Source organism: Heterodontus francisci, chromosome 40 (assembly GCF_036365525.1).
Source record: "Heterodontus francisci isolate sHetFra1 chromosome 40, sHetFra1.hap1, whole genome shotgun sequence".
Taxonomy (NCBI): Eukaryota; Metazoa; Chordata; class Chondrichthyes; order Heterodontiformes; family Heterodontidae; genus Heterodontus; species Heterodontus francisci.
Genome location: NC_090410.1, coordinates 21,910,171 through 21,926,637, shown reverse-complemented (window position 1 = coordinate 21,926,637; position 16,467 = coordinate 21,910,171). Strand labels below are relative to the sequence as shown.

Below are 16,467 nucleotides of genomic sequence, written 5' to 3'. Positions count from 1 at the left end.
CCCACCCCCCCCACCCCCACACACCACCCCACCCCCCCCGCACTCAGGTCAACTCTTGGCATAACAAGAGTTTGCAACTGGCCAAGAGAACTCCGAGACACAACCATCCCGCCATAGTCTGTCAGCCGTTACGTTACGAGAAACAGAAATAGACGCCTGCTTGTGTGATCCTGTCAAGAACAAAGGCCAAGTGTGTCAAACCAGTCTCCAGTCTGACAGGACCACACACACGCACACACACGCACACACACACACACACACACACCAAGTACATTGTTGTCGGAGAGATAAACATCTGCATTACACAGCAAACATCATAAACAAACACAAGGTCTGATCATCTCCACGTTGTTACTGAAGCCTTGGTGGGTCAGGTTGAGGAGCTGCCCTCTCAACAAACCTGTCTGAAATTAGCTTCCTTCTGTCAGCCTGTAAACATGTTTCCATTTCCAGGGAGTCCAAAACCAAGGAGATAAATGTGAGATAGTCATGAATAAACCAAAAAAGAATTTAGGAGGGACTTCTTTACCAGAGAGTGGTTGGAATGTGGAACTTGCTCGCACAGGGAATGATTGAGGCGACTGGCATAGATGCATTTAAGGGGAAGCCAGATAAATACATGAAGGAGAAAGGAATCCAAGGAGATGCTGATGGAGTGAAATGAAGTAGAGTGGGAGGAGGCACATGTGGGGCATAAACAGCAGCAGTTGATTGATCAGTTTCTGTACTCTACATTCTATGCATAGATGAATAGACTTGAGAGCAGAGGCCAGGTTGAGGACTTGTAGCAAGGAGCAGCGCTCTCAGTGGGCTGTGGCACCAGCAGAGAGCACTGGTGAGGGGCAGCGAGCGTCATTCCTCAACGGAAGCATCTGGTTGGGTAATTGACCCTTCGAATTTCCATTTGCCTTTGGCTAACTCCCAACCAGACATTCTACGAGGTTGTTGTGGAACCTCTGTCCAGGGGAACACAGGCCAAAAAAATCAGTCCTTCTAGCATTCAAACTCTGCCTCTGAGTTGTGCTCCTATCTAGTGAGCCCCAAGTCAGAGCAAGGCCTTACAAAATCACCGCCCGAGAGCTCTGTCAATATCAACTGTGTCCCCATTAGAAAACCCTTCAGCCAATCGGCCTTTACAGTCCACTTACTTTTCATTGTCTTGACAGCCACTTTGAGAATATAATCATCCTGGTTCAACTGCCCTTCCATTACTGAACCAAACTCCCCTGGGAAAATAAATAAAGCTGTGCATTAACATGAAAGAGATCAAACCAGGCAACAAGTTCTACTTTCCGTGAAGAAATCAGCTGGGTCTCTAAGAATGAGCCTGGTCGCAATCGACTAGAGAACCATCAAGCATGATTCCATTTAATGGCGGACTAGGTTCAAGGGGCAGGATGCTCTCCTCCTGCTCCTATGTTCCAAAGTCCAGCTATTGAAATCAGCAAACGCCACCCAACACTCTCGGACAGACTGATGCCACAGATTCTACCAACAAATTTTGACACTGCTTCCACGTAGTTAACCCAACCGTAATCCCCATTCCAATCCCAAACTCAATCCTAATCCCCATTCCAATTCCAATCCCAATCCCACGCTCAATCCCAATTCCAATCTCAATCTCAATAAAATGTTCCTTCCCCTTTCACTTTTTTGTAACACTTCCAAGAGATCCCAACAGGTCATCTCTCACCATTCCACAATCATTGCAAAAGATGGGCCTGCTCCTCCTCATTACCCTGGGCCCAAACTTGATCTTCTGGGCATTCACTCTGATGGGCATGTGCCTCCACCCTCCAGCAGGTTTCCTCCCAGCATCTGTGCTCATGTCCTTACCTTCGCCTAGAGTCTTGCCCAGTGCCAACTTGTGTCGGTCAATCATCACATCCTGGAGCTTCTCTTTGAGGTCATCACTAATTCCCAGAGTGTTCACTGCAACAGTACAAGGGAGGAAATAAAACACCAAGGATTAGCAAAGTCCCTGTAGCTCAGTCAGAAAGCCGAGCTGGTCATAGTTCCAGTCTGTAATAAGGATAAACAAAGCTTCAATGTGAGCATAATCGAGGTGACCAACAGTTACATCCTTACTTGTAAGAGAACACCAGACCTGAGATGGTGTAACTACAGCTCTCCTACTCTAGAAAAAAGACTGAGAGGTGACCTGATAAGAGTCTGTAAAGTTATGGAAGGGTTCAATAGGGCAGACATAGAGAAGTTGATTCCACTTGTGGGTGGAGACCAAAATTAGGAATCACGAATATAAGATAGTCACTAATAAATCCAATAAGGAACTCGGGAGAAACATTTTTACGCAGAGAGTGGTGAGAATGTGGAACTCACTGTCACATAGAGTAGTTGAAGCCAATAGCATAGATGCAATTAAGGTATGGTTGCCAACCCTCCAAGAATGCCCTGGAGTCTCCAGGAATTGCAGATTAATTTCCTAGAAACTGATGTGAGCAACACCCAAGAAGCTAAATCATCGAGGGTATTTAATAGAAATTGTGAGTCTTTTTGTTATCTTTGAACACTTTTAATTATTGTTATAAAAATATTGGACATGAGGAAACTAGACTGTTTGACTAACCAATCAGATGATGAAAAGTCTGTTCTCCTTCCGATTGGCACTGGAAGGCGGAGCATCGTGATGATGGATATGTCAGGCAACCAATGGCGGGAGCGTGGAGGCAGGGTGGTTGGAGGCAGGAAGTCTGTGATGAAACCTCCGTGAATATGTGTAAGCAGAGTTTGCAACCCTCATACCAACATAGGCTGGATTTTGTGGCACCAGTGGGGCTCCCGGCACCAGACTAAAAAGACAGGGGGTGGGGGGCGGTATCCCCACCTCAGCCTTTTCAAGCACCACACCCCCTCCCACCCCCGGCACAATCTTGTGCTGTTCCGGCAGTTAAGTGGCCGGCACAGAACCCCTGTCCCTTTAAAGATAGAGAGCCCGCCTCCAAGAGCTGCCAGCCAATCACAGGGCTGGCAGCTCAGCAGTATCAGCAGCGCCACTGGTAGCGGTGGTCAATGCTGATACTGCAGAGGCCTTGGACCCTGACCCAGCAATGAAGCCCCAGACCTCATTACGTGAGGCAGAGTCACCAGGGCCAGTCCGCAAGGCCCTGGTGAGGGAGGGGGGATGCCGAGTGGGAGGGTGGGCGTGTAGTGCAGGGGAAGGGGGGTCCAGGGAAGTGGAGTATTTCCCGGCGGGGGTCCTCCATGGGCCACAGAGGAGGGACACCCCCCCCCAAACCCACAGGGAAGACGCCTTGCACTGCTGAGTGACCTCCCTGCCTGGCGGTGGCAACTCCCCGCTGGTTCAATCCCAGTGGTGGGGGGGGAAGAAGCCGTTAACTGGCCATTAATAGGCCACTTAAGGGCTTCAACTGGCCTCCGGATGGGAAGGCCATCGTCGGCATTATCCCACCCCCAACAAAATAGCTTGGTAACGGGGTGGCGGGTGGGCCCTCCGCACCCCGTCTCCCATGGCAATTCTATGGGCACCGGGTCCTCTGATCCTGTCTCTGTGGGGGCTCATAACATCCAGCCTGGCACATGTGTGTAACACCCTCATGACAAGAAAAACTGCTGCGTTGTTTTTATTTACTGGTATAAAGCGAAAACTCTACAATGTGGACTCATTCCGGGGACCGTCCACAGCCCCCATTATCACCCACGGTCCCCTATAACTGTCCTCATAACACTGCAGCCTGGTTTCAAGGCCTAGTTTATTATTGATTAGATTTTCATGCTCTCCCTGTCAGGCTTCAGACGTCGAGGAATGCAAACCCAAGGCAAGATCCTCAGTTTGAAATAAATCAAATCCTGTTCACTGAAAGCTCCTCAGAGAACAGTTATGGGAAAGGGAAGAGGGTCAAAGGTCAGAGTGCAGCCAAGACCACCCAAGAGCCTATCAACAGACTGAGAAATGCTTGAACATTGAAACTAAGAATAGATGTGCGTCCCTTTATAGAGGGATAGCCTAAACAAGCAAAAACATTCCCAGCGTCCGCCTCCTGTTTGGTTTTAGGAGGATTCTGTGTTTGATTTTTGTTGTGTCCGGTTAATTTCCATAGGTCACTAGGAGCTCCATTCCCACCAAGGCATTCCCAGACGATGGAATGAGACAGGGAAAGATTGAAGGTTGAGAATAAGGCTGATACTATTTTGGGCTTGCTTTCTTTCCTGGAGGCTGATTTTGGCTTTCACTGAAAGTACAGAGAACAGTGGGAACAGTTTCTCCTTATCTACTCTATTAAAACACTTCATAATTTTGAACATCTGCGTGAAATTTCTCCTTAACCTTCTTTCCTCGAAAGAGTGAACAACCCCAGTCTCTGCACCTTGAGATGGTAACACACGCTATCTGGTGGCAGCCTACTGAAATTACTGTCTTTCTCCTGGGGAAAAAAACCCTCCCTCTGTTGTTGGGTGCAAAGAGGCACCTTTTCCCCAGAGGGGCCATGAGGGGCATTGCAAGGTGCTGCCCAACAGTGCTAAAGATTTCTGACTAGTAGCAAGCACTGAGGTATGTATGTTATGTTATGTGCGTCCATCATAGGCATTCTGGATTTTAAAAGGCTTGACATGATGACAATCAAAGAAAGACCTGCATTTATATAGCGCCTATCGTGACCGCAGGTTGCCCCAAAGTGCTTTAAAGCCAATGAAGTACTTTTGAAATGTATTCACTGTGATAATGCAGGAAACGCAGCATCCAATCTATGCACAGCAAGATCCCACAAACAGCAATACGATAATGACCAGATAATCTGTTTTATCATTGTTGGTTGAGGGATAAGTATTGGCCAGGAGACCAGGGGAGAACGCCCAAGCTCTTTATTTCACATTGTGAGACTAGCATCATATAATTCATCTACTCCACTACCATTGGATTGGTGGATAGCAGTATTGCCTAGCCTGAAAGTGTAACATACTCACCAGCAGGTAACCCAACCTTCTATCCCCAGCTCAGTTCATCTCAAAAAAAGCAGGAACTGGGACAATGCAACGGCTTCCCGAGACTCAAAGAAGGAAATAGAAAGACCAGCCATGATTCCTAGTCCCAATCATTATCCAATGACCCCTGTCAGAAAGTGAGTTTCAGGACGTCAGGTGTAAACAGGACACACTCCGTGTGGTTCAACGGCCAACACTCGATGGCCGGGATTTTATCCGGGCGACAGGGGTCTCGGCATTTTTTTTATTTTAAAATAAAAAAGCGCCACTGAGAACTCCGCATCACCCCTTCTGTGGGAGGCTCACTGAACCAAGTGCCAATTAGGCACTTATCTGGACAGCGGCGGGCCGTCCACGGGATCAAGGACCCCTGCAAGAAGTCCCGCCCTCTGAGAGCTGTCCACTCTGATTGGCCAGCAGCTCTTTGACTGAACAGCGCCACCATGTAGGTAGTGGCTGCTGCCAGTGGAGCACCCACCAGAGGCCCAGGTCACAGGTTGGTCAGGGTGGGAGGGACCTCATGGGGTGGGGGCTGTGAGGAGGGGGGGGTGTGGATCACACTCCCCCCCCCCCCCCAGCCCCCACCCCCCACTTCCTGATGCTGAGTCCCTCATTCAGGCACTAAGTGACTTTTAACAGGAGACTCCACCCACCTCCCCCACCCGGAGCCGGCAAGCAACCCGCATGGTTTTGTTTTGCCTTGCGGCAACAGGCCCTCCCGCCGCTCGGCAAATTGCGGTGGCAGTGGGATGAGGACCTTAATTAACTGCCCGCTTAAGGGCCACAATTGGCGGCAGGAAGGTCCTTCAGAGGCTTTTCCAGCCCAGACTTAATTTCGGCAGAGGGAGGAAAGTACGGGATCCCCCCGCCACAATCCCACCTCCAAACCCGCCGCGCGGGAGAGCATAAAATTCCCCCGGACATCTCAGGACGCAGGTGAAGAAAAGCCAATGCAGTGAGGTATGAAAAGGTCGCATCTGAATGCACAGGAGGGATCTGCTTTTAATCACTTCAAGTGAGACTTATTGAGACGCGTGGATGCTTAGAACAGGGCAGCTGATTGGCTTATAGAATTTACAGAACAGAAACAGGCCATTCTGCCCAACTGGGCTGTGCTGGTGTTTATGTTGCACATGAGCCTCCTCCCACTCAACTTCATCTAACCCCACTATCATATCCTTCTACTCCTTTCTCCCTCATGTGTTTATCTAACTTTCCCTTAAATTCATCTACATTATTCACCTCAGAGTTTGGCAAAGTACCACATAAAAGGCTCATTAACAAAACTGAGGCTCATGGAATAGGAGGGTCAAAGTCCAATTGGATAAAAAAAAAAATTGGCTTAAGGACAGAAAACAGTGAGTCGTAGTAAACGGTTGTTTTTCAGACTGGAGGATGGTAGACAGTGGTGTTCCACTGGTAGACAGGGTCAGTGCTGGGATCACTGCTTTTTTTGCTATATATAAATAACTTGGATCTTGGAATACAGAGTAGAATCTCAAAATTTGCCCATGACACCAAACTTGAAGTTGTGGCAAACAATGAGGATGATAGGAACTGCCTGAAATAGGACATAGACAGGCCAGCAGAATGGGCAGACAGGTGGCAGATGGAATTTAATACTGACAAGTGTGAGGTGATGCATTTTGGCAGAAGGAATAGGGAGAGGCAATATCTACTTAATAGCACAGTTCTAAAGAGTGTGCAGGAATAGAGGGTCCTGGGGGTGCATGTGCCTTGATCATTGAAGGTGGCCGGACATACTGAGAGAGTGGTTTGTAAAGCAGATGGGATCTTGGGCTTCATAAATAGAAGCACAGAGTACAAAACCAGGGAAGTTATGCTGAACCTTTATAACGCTCTGGTTCAGTCCCAAACAGAATATTGCGTCCAGTTCTGGTGACCACACTTTAGGAAGGATGTGAGGGTCGTTGAGAAAGAGCAGAGGAGATTTACCAGAATGGTTACAGGGATGAGGGATTTTAGTTACAAGGTCAGGCTGGAGAAGCTGGGGTTGTTCTCTCTCGAGCAAAGGAGATTGAGGGGTGATTTAATAGAGGTGTACAAGATTATGATAGGCTTAGATAAGTTAGACAAGGAAAATCTGTTCCCATTAACTGATGGTACAATGACTAGGGGACACAGATTGAAGGTTGTGGGCAAGAGATGCAGGGGGAATATGAGGAAGAACTTTTTTATGTAGCTGGTGGAAATGACCTGGAACTCGCTGCCCACAAGGGTTGTGGAAGCAGAGACAGTCAATGATTTCAAAAGGGAATTGGATGACCACTTGAGGGAAATAAACTTGCAGGGTTACAGGGATCAAGTAGGGGAGTGGGATTGACTCGATTACACCGCGGAGTGCCGGCACGGACTCGATGGGCCAAATGGCCTACTTCTGTGTCATAAATGACTTTATGACTCTATGACATCTACACCATGTGGTAGCAAGTGCCACATTCTCACCACTCTCCATGTTCCTCTTGAATTCCTTATGAAAATCTTATCCCTTAGTTTTCGACTCCCTTGCAAGTGGAAACACCACCTCATCGGTTAATCAAGGACTACGCAGTCCCAAATTTCCAATAAACCGTCCACTCAGTGCGCGATGCCCCCAATACTGGATCTCAGAAACCTGATCCTGAAATGCAAATACAGTTGCCAACCCTCTAGCATTATCCTGGAGTAAAAGACCAACGTACTGGACACTGCAGCTAGTAACACCCGGGAGAAATATCATAGGGGTATTCAAAATGTGTTTCTTTATATTCTTTAAACACTTATGTTTCTCAGTTATAAAAGATGGGAGCTGGGAACAATGGAGAAAAGTATGTTTGACTGGGCAGGGGGTGGTTGAAGGCAGGAGCTCATGTGATAAATCTCCAAAAGTTGAAATTCTTCCAACTAGAGTTGGCAACTCTGAACGTAAAATTGAGATGGAGTTAGATTCCCTGAGGCAGTTAAAGTGCCAACACCAGGACCTATCTCTGGGAATCTATATGCGGTTTTAGTGGGGCTTCAGGGCCGGTGGGAGAGGGGTTGAATCAGTTAAAAGCAGCGTCTCACCTCATTTCTTTGTAAAACAGCATAAACTATATTTAACACGTGGCCTGTGTTCTGGGCCCACGGATGAGTTGGATTTTCCTGAATTTTGGCCAGCTTCTCCTGCCAATGTGTGGGCTTGGCAGGGGACAATCCTGCCTCAGTTTCCTCTGTTGCTCTCATTCATTCCTGCTCCACTTACAAGAAGCAAACCCTTGACTTCTCAATCCAAGGAGCACTATGGTTCGGGATGGCTGGGAGGTGATCCAAAGTGAATAAAAAAATTCACAGACACTCGACCACACCCATTACATTCTCTCTCCGTTCAAGAGTATCGACCTGCTGCAGGCAGCAACACTTACACAGTCGGGCTAGGCTCCTCTGGGCTTTGCATGGTGAATCGTGGAAATTCTCATCCTCGTGTTCAAATCCCTTCATGGCCTCAGCCCTCCCTACCTCTGTAACATCCTCCAGCCCTACAAACCTCCGAGATCTCTGACCACAGGGGATGGGCGAGAGGAGGTGGATTTCCCAGGAAAACCCAATCCTTGTGCATCCCAATGTTCAAACAACAATTTTGATTTACCTCACGCCTTTAACTTACAAACTCCCAACGTGCCTCACTAGAGGACAGAATTTGACACCAACCTCCTAATATCATGAGATATTAGGACAGGTGACCAAAAACTTAGTCAAAGAGATCGGCTTTAAAGGAGGAGAGAGGGTTGAGGGTTGGAGAAGTTTAGGAAGGGAATTCCAGAGCTTTGGGCCTAGATAGCAGAAGCGTAGAGATCTCAGAGTTAAGGCTTTAATTCCAGTGAGATGCTCCGACCATTAGGAAGAGACAGCGTCTCGCACCAGTATCCATTTCTGTCCGTCCCCCAGTGAGATAAATATAATTTAGCAGAAATTATTTCGAAGGGGAATCTGAACTAGACTAAAATATTTGTTATATAATCTTCATCTTTTTGATCGGTTTATCTGCATTTATTAACAGACATCAGCAGCATAATCATCACTAAGAGAAAGTGATATTATTTTTGGAGGAGGGGGGTGTTAATGCCTGCACAGTTAAAAACCAGATGGGAGAAGAACGTTCTTTGAACATGGTGCACTTCCAAAATAGCTTTCCTTAATTTATTCTCACACTGCGGACATCGCTGGTAAGGCCCATTTTTTTTTTGGCCCATCCCTAGGTGCCCTATGAAAATGGTAGTGAGACTTCTCTTTAAATCACTGGTTACAAATTGATTCAACAGAGTGGTTTACTAGGCCAGAGGGCAATTGAGAGCCAACTACATTAGTGAGGGTCCAGAATCACCTTATAGGCCAGACTAGATTTCCTCCCTTAAAAGACCTGAATGAACTACTTGGGCTTTTGAGATAATTCAACCTTTATTAAACACTGGTTGGGCCTCAACTGGAACATTGTGTCCAATTCTGGGCACCACACTTTAAGAAGGAGGTGAAGGCTTTAGAGAGGGTGCAGACAGGATTTACGAGAATGGTTCCAGGGATGAGGGACTTCAGTTATGTGGATAGATTGGAAAAACTGGGGCTGTTCTCCTTAGAGAAGATAAGGTTGAGAGGAAATTCAATGGAAGTGATCAAAATCATGAGGGGTCTAGACAGATTAGAGAGAGAGTTGGCAGAAGGGTCGGGGTCCAGAGGACAATGAGTTAAAATGATTGGCAAAAGAAACAATGGCGACATGAGAAAGAATCTTTTTACCCAGTGAGTGGTTAGGATCTGGAACAGACTGCCTGAGGGTGTGGTGGAGGCAGGTTCAACCACAGCTTTCAAAAGGGAATTGGATGAGCACCTGAAGAGAAAAAATTGCATGGCTGCGGGGCAAGGGCCGGGCAATGGGACTAGCTGAGTTGCTCTTGCAGAGAGTCGGCACAGGTACAATGGGCAGAATGGCCTCCTTCTATGTTGTAACCATTCGATGATTCTTTGAACAGTTTCATTGTCACTGTTACTGAGATTTCTAAATTTTCAAAATGGATTCAAACTGCAATGGTGATATTAAAATTCTGATTCTCTGGGGTATCAGCCCCAGGCTATGGCTTGCTAGTCCAGTAACATAACCACTCCCCTACCCAATCTATGCTTACATATACGAGGAATGAGTTTCTCCTTGCATACACTCGCACTGTTTCCCTGTGTTCGTGTACACAGCCTTCTTCTCAAATGCAACAATCAGAAAATCAACAGATCAGATTTTCTTTTGATCCGTTTTGATGTTTCTGAAAACTACCTGGTGCCCATCGGGCCTGTGAACACCCTGTGCTCTATATTTGCCCTTTCCATTTGCTTGGAAAAAGATTAAAATGTTCCAGACCAAAACTGATCTAATTTATGGGAATTTCTGCCTGGGATGTGCTTCATTTGGCTTGGTTTTTTTTTTAATGCATTTTTCATTCAGAGCAATTAATACCATATCATATTTAAACCACATGCTATCAAAATGGGGGACCAATTGCAAACCTAACTGCCTGGTAGGAACCGGCCAAGGGGGCAGTTAACATCGCCCCAGGTGCAAACCCACCGGAAAACTGGGAAGAACTCACCATCAGGATTTTAACCTGCTCTACTGAGCGGGCACAGGGAGGCCCACCTAATGTCGGCGGGGTCCTTCCTTACATACGCAGGTTGGGACATGATGACATCATCAGGATCCGACTGCGATTTTAACACAGGCCTGAGTGGGAAGGTCTCTGTCGTTTCCCTGTCACCTGAAGACAGCTGGACGAGGAGCCAGGGCTAAACTGATATTTTTTATAAAAGTCTTCTTTGTGTGGCCAGCAGGGGCGGGAGTGCTCCTGCGAGCCCAACAAGGAAAGCTAAGGCCTAGCTTGCTCCCTCCCACCATCCCCAACCCCTTCCCAAACACGAGACCCTCGCAAAACAGGGTCTTGTAGCCGATGCCAGCACATGCCTGGTGTTGGTGGGTGGTCTCTGGGCCGTACCCCTCACCCGTTCCTAGATAGAGGTCGGCTGGGAAGGGTTTAAATGAGGCCTGGGAATTTCCAACACACCCCGTTACCCGCCCACCCAAAAGCAGGCCAGAGTTAAAATCAAGAGCCTCGCAACAAGTAAGAGATAAAAGGAATGTCCTATGGTTTTGCTGAAGTTTCAGGAACAATCAACACGTACTTATATAGTGCCCTTAATGTAGTAAAGAGTCCCAAGGCACTTCAATACATCAATGGCTTTACCTCGAGAGGCCTGGACGTTGTACAATTATCTGGCAGCCACACTCACTCTCCAGTAGTGAATAGTGAAGAGGAGAGTGAACAGTCGCTGAGCTTTTACTCCTCTCTGTCCCAAGTGGCATGACAGCCAAATATCCAAACCCCAAACTGTCACTGTGTCTGGGACCAGTCAATTCAACACAGTCTCGGGATCCAACAAGACTGAGCCCGACAGCTTAGCTCTGCTCAGTCAGCACTCAAATAATCATCTCGCTCAGGCTGCAGTCAGGACGAGTCTCAATTCCTTCACCAGCCGAGCTTTCTCCCAGCTTTTTCCATGACGCCCTGGCTGTCTTCCACCAACACGGAACAAAAGCAGACGATTGTGGGGCTCAGGCTGGAGTTGCAGCAGCATCCTGAAAACCAATCCCACTGCACAATTCCTGCCGATGGGATATTCCGGTTACTACAGGATTAAATGTCTAATTGGTCGATCCTTTCTTGGCTTCTCAATAATAATGACATCATTGGCTGCGCAGCTTTGGGACATCCTGAGGTTGTGAAAGGCTCGGGAGCTGCAAATCTTTTCTTTCTTTCTTTTAATTCAGCTCTATTCAACTCTTTGAAACACATTAAAACCCACAGAACAAATCTAAAACCTGCACGGGTTTGCGCAATGCGAGAGGGCGGTGCAATCCAGAGCTAAGTCCCTGACTCAAATGCAGGTTTAACTGATCTACACCAGAATGACACCGGGTTCAATTATGGGAGCAAGTTGCAGAAACCTGACTTGTTTTCCCTCAAGTTCAGAAGGTCGAAGGTGATCTGTTGAAATGGTTTGGAATGTTGAAAGGACAGGGGAGACACAGAGAAACTATTTCCTTGTGTGCGGAATCGAGAACAAGGGGACATAATCTTAAAATTAGAGCAGAATCAGGACGCCAATTTGTGACACCAATTTGAAAGAACTTGGAATTCTCTTACAAACATACAAATTAGGAGCAGGAGTAGGCCACTCGGCCCTTTGAGCTTGCTCTGCTTTTCAATAAGTTCATGGCTGAACTGATTACTCCACATTTCCACCTACTCCCCGATAACCTTCCACCTCGTTGCTTATTAAAAATCTATCTACCTCTGCCTTAAAAATATTCAAAGACTCTGCTTCCACCACCTTTTGAGGAAGAGAATTCCAAAGACTCACGACCCTCTGAGAGAAAAAATTTCTCCTCATCTCTGTCTTAAATGAGCAACTGCTTATTTTTAAACAGTGACCCCTAGTTCCAGATTCTCCCACAAGTGGAAACATCCTTTCCACATCCACCCTGTCAAGACCCCTCAGGATCTTATATGTTTCAATCAAGTCACCTCTTACTCTTCTAAATTCCAGCAGATACAAGCCTAGCCTGTCCAACCTTTCCTCATAAGTCAACCTGCCCATTCCAGGTATCAGTCTAGTAAACTTTCTCTGTACTGTCTCCAATGCACTTAAATCCTTCCTTAAATAAGGAGACCTGTACTGTACACAGTACTCCAGATGTGGTCTCACCAATGCCCTATATAGCTGAAGCATAACCTCCCTACTTTTGTATTCAATTCCCCTCGTGATAAACGATAACATTCTATTAGCTTTCCGAATTATGTGCTGTACCTGCATACTAATCTTTTTCGATTCATGCACTAGGACACCCAGATCCCTCTGTATCTCAGAGCTCTGCAATCCCACACCATTTAGATAATATGCTTCGTTTTATTCTTCCTGCTAAAATGGACAGTGTTACACGTTCTGACATTATACTCCATTTGCCAGGTCTAGGAGGCTGAAGAAAGACGAAGCTTTGAAAGAATATCGGGAATGTAGGACCAATCTGAAACGAGGAAGTAAGAGGGCTAAAAGGGGTCATGAAATATCTTTAGCAAACAGGGTTAAGGAAAATCCCAAAGCCTTTTATTCATATATAAGGAGCAAGAGGGTAACTGGAGAAAGGATTGGCCCACTCAAGGACAAAAGAGGAAAGTTATGCGTGGAGTCAGAGAAAATGGGTGAGATTCTAAACGAGTACTTTGCATCGGTATTCACCGAGGAGAGGGACATGACGGATGTTGAGGTTAGGGACAGATGTTTGATTACTCTAGGTCAAGTCGGCATAAGGAGGGAGGAAGTGTTGGGTATTCTAAAAGGCATTAAGGTGGACAAGTCCCCAGGTCCGGATGGGATCTATCCCAGGTTACTGAGGGAAGCGAGAGAGGAAATAGCTGGGGCCTTAACAGATATCTTTGCAGCATCCTTAAACATGGGTGAGGTCCCGGAGGACTGGAGAATTGCTAATGTTGTCCCCTTGTTTAAGAAGGGTAGCAGGGAAAATCCAGGTAATTATAGACTGGTGAGCCTGACGTCAGTGGTAGGGAAGCTGCTGGAGAAGATACCGAGGGATAGGATCTATTCCCATTTGGAAGAAAATGGGCTTATCAGTGATAGGCAACATGGTTTTGTGCAGGGAAGGTCATGTCTTACCAACTTAATAGAATTCTTTGAGGAAGTGACAAAGTTGATTGATGAGGGAAGGGCTGTAGATGTCATATACATGGACTTCAGTAAGGCGTTTGATAAGGTTCCCCATGGTAGGCTGATGGAGAAAGTGAAGTCGCATGGGGTCCAGGGTGTACTAGCTAGATGGATAAAGAACTGGCTGGGCAACAGGAGACAGAGAGTAGCAGTGGAAGGGAGTTTCTCAAAATGGAGACGTGTGACCAGTGGTGTTCCACAGGGATCCGTGCTGGGACCACTGTTGTTTGTGATATACATAAATGATTTGGAGGAAAGTATAGGTGGTCTGATTAGCAAGTTTGCAGATGACACTAAGATTGGTGGAGTAGCAGATAGTGAAGGGGACTGTCAGAGAATACAGCAGAATATAGATAGATTGGAGAGTTGGGCAGAGAAATGGCAGATGGAGTTCAATCCGGGCAAATGCGAGGTGATGCATTTTGGAAGATCCAATTCAAGAGTGAACTATACAGTAAATGGAAAAGTCCTGGGGAAAATTGATGTCCAGAGAGATTTGGGTGTTCAGGTCCATTGTTCCCTGAAGGTGGCAACGCAGGTCAATAGAGTGGTCAAGAAGGCATACGGCATGCTTTCCTTCATCGGACGGGGTATTGAGTACAAGGGTTGGCAGGTCATGTTACAGTTGTATAAGACTTTGGTTCGGCCACATTTGGAATACTGCGTGCAGTTCTGGTCGCCACATTACCAAAAGGATGTAGATGCTTTGGAGAGGGTGCAGAGGAGGTTCACCAGGATGTTGCCTGGTATGGAGGGCGCTAGCTATGAAGAGAGGTTGAGCAGATTAGGATTATTTTCATTAGAAAGACAGAGGTTGAGGGGGGACCTGATTGAGGTGTACAAAATCATGAGAGGTATAGACAGGGTGGATAGCAAGAAGCTTTTTCCCAGAGTGGGGGATTCAATTACAAGAGGACACGAGTTCAAAGTGAGAGGGGAAAAGTTTAGGGGGGATATGCGTGGAATGTTCTTTACGCAGAGGGTGGTGGGTGCCTGGAACGCGTTGCCAGCGGAGGTGGTAGACGCGGGCACGATAGCGTCTTTTAAGATGTATCTAGACAGATACATGAATGGGCAGGAAGCAAAGAGATACCGACCCTTAGAAAATAGGCGACATGTTTAGATAGAGGATCTGGATCGGCGCAGGCTTGGAGGGCCGAAGGGCCTGTTCCTGTGCTGTAATTTTCTTTGTTCTTTGTTCTTTGTTCAGGTCTTTGCCCACTCACTTAACCTATATATATCCCTTTGTCGCCCCCTTATGTCCTCTTCACAAGTTACTTTCCTACCTATCTTTGTGTCATCAGCAAATTTAGCAACCATACCTTCAGCCCCTTCATCTAAGTCATTTATATAAATTGTAAAATGTTGAGGCCCCAGCACAGATCCCTGTGGCACACCACTCGTTACATCTTGCCAACCAGAAAATGACCCATTTATACCTACTCTCCTGTTAGCTAGCCAATCTTCTATCCATGCCAATATATTACCCCTAAACCATGAGCTTTTATTTTCTGCAATAACCTTTGATGTTATCCCCCACCCCCCTCTTCCTCCTTACCCCCAAAATGCTGTGGTGCTGGGGGAATTGGGGCTTTCAGAACTGAGATCGATAGATTGTTGTTTGGTGAGGGTGTCAAGGGATTTGGAGCTAAGACGGTTAAATGAGGTTGAGCTGCAGATCAGCCATGAACTTATTGAAGGGTGGGGCAGGCTCAAGGGGCTGAATGGCCTCCTCCTGTTCCTATGTACAGCTGGCCTCAGTCCTGCTGGACTAAGATGTGGAAATAATAGAAAGAATTAAATGGAATGTGCGGCACAGACATAGGCCATTCAGCCCAGCTGCTCTATACTAGTGTTTATACTGTACGTGAGGCTCCTCCCACCTAATTCATCTAATCCCATCAACATATCCTTTCCATTCCTTTCTCCCCGATGTATTTATCTAGATTCCATTTAAATGCATCGATGAATGTCCAGTTTCTCCAAGCAACAAGGGATGGACAATAAATGCTGGTTTTGACAGTGAGAGTGCCTTTTTAAAAAGTTAAACATGACTGGTGTGTCCCCATTATTTTCAACATTATCTCTCCCCCCCACCCCCATTAGGTCCAAGCAATTGTCAGTACCTCTGACAGATCGCTAATATGTATGTGGCCCTAAACAATGAGGAACCAAGATTCACAGTTTGCCTGTTACATAAGGGGCTGGAATGAAAAGGCTGAGAGAATAGAGACGGCAAAAACACTGGAGTCATTTAAGAAACAATTAGAGGCAGCAGTGAGGGTGGAGACGGGAGTGGGAGAGTCGCCAGCCTCTGGAATGTGTTGCCCGCTGGTGGGGTGGGTGCTGACCCGAAGGGTAGACCCGAAAATACACCTATTCTGCCAGTGTCAAAATTAAAGTTTCAACTCATTCACGCACACCAGGTGCAGCAGGTTTACAATTGGGAAAAGCTTTTCAATTTTTAATGTAACTTATGCCATAAAAATGCATTTAACGAAACAGGTTTCAGAGAATATTAAATTCTTTGAAAGAAAACCGTCAAAACATTACAGTAAAACACCAGAAGAAATGCGACTGAAAATCTGGTCATAATTTGAAGGGAGCCTCTGAGTGAAGCCTGATTGCAGAAAACTCTTACCTCGGGCTCTGTAACTTGCAGGGGGGATTGTTTTATGAGCAGAGAAGGAGGAGAGATCCATA

The 16,467-nt window shown here is 46.6% G+C and overlaps 1 protein-coding gene across 1 annotated transcript in view; it reads right to left on the bottom strand.

Annotated features, from left to right (window-relative positions):
- Positions 1-16,467, bottom strand: part of LOC137353144 (tyrosine-protein kinase receptor UFO) — a 268,260-nt gene that overhangs the window by 110,709 nt on the left and 141,084 nt on the right. Inside the window, exons 13-14 of the mRNA XM_068019190.1 lie at positions 1,837-1,932; positions 1,149-1,226 (exon numbers count right to left, since the gene is read on the bottom strand). Of these exons, the coding sequence (XP_067875291.1) occupies positions 1,149-1,226; positions 1,837-1,932 (174 nt within the window). The remainder of the gene's footprint in view (positions 1-1,148; positions 1,227-1,836; positions 1,933-16,467) is intronic.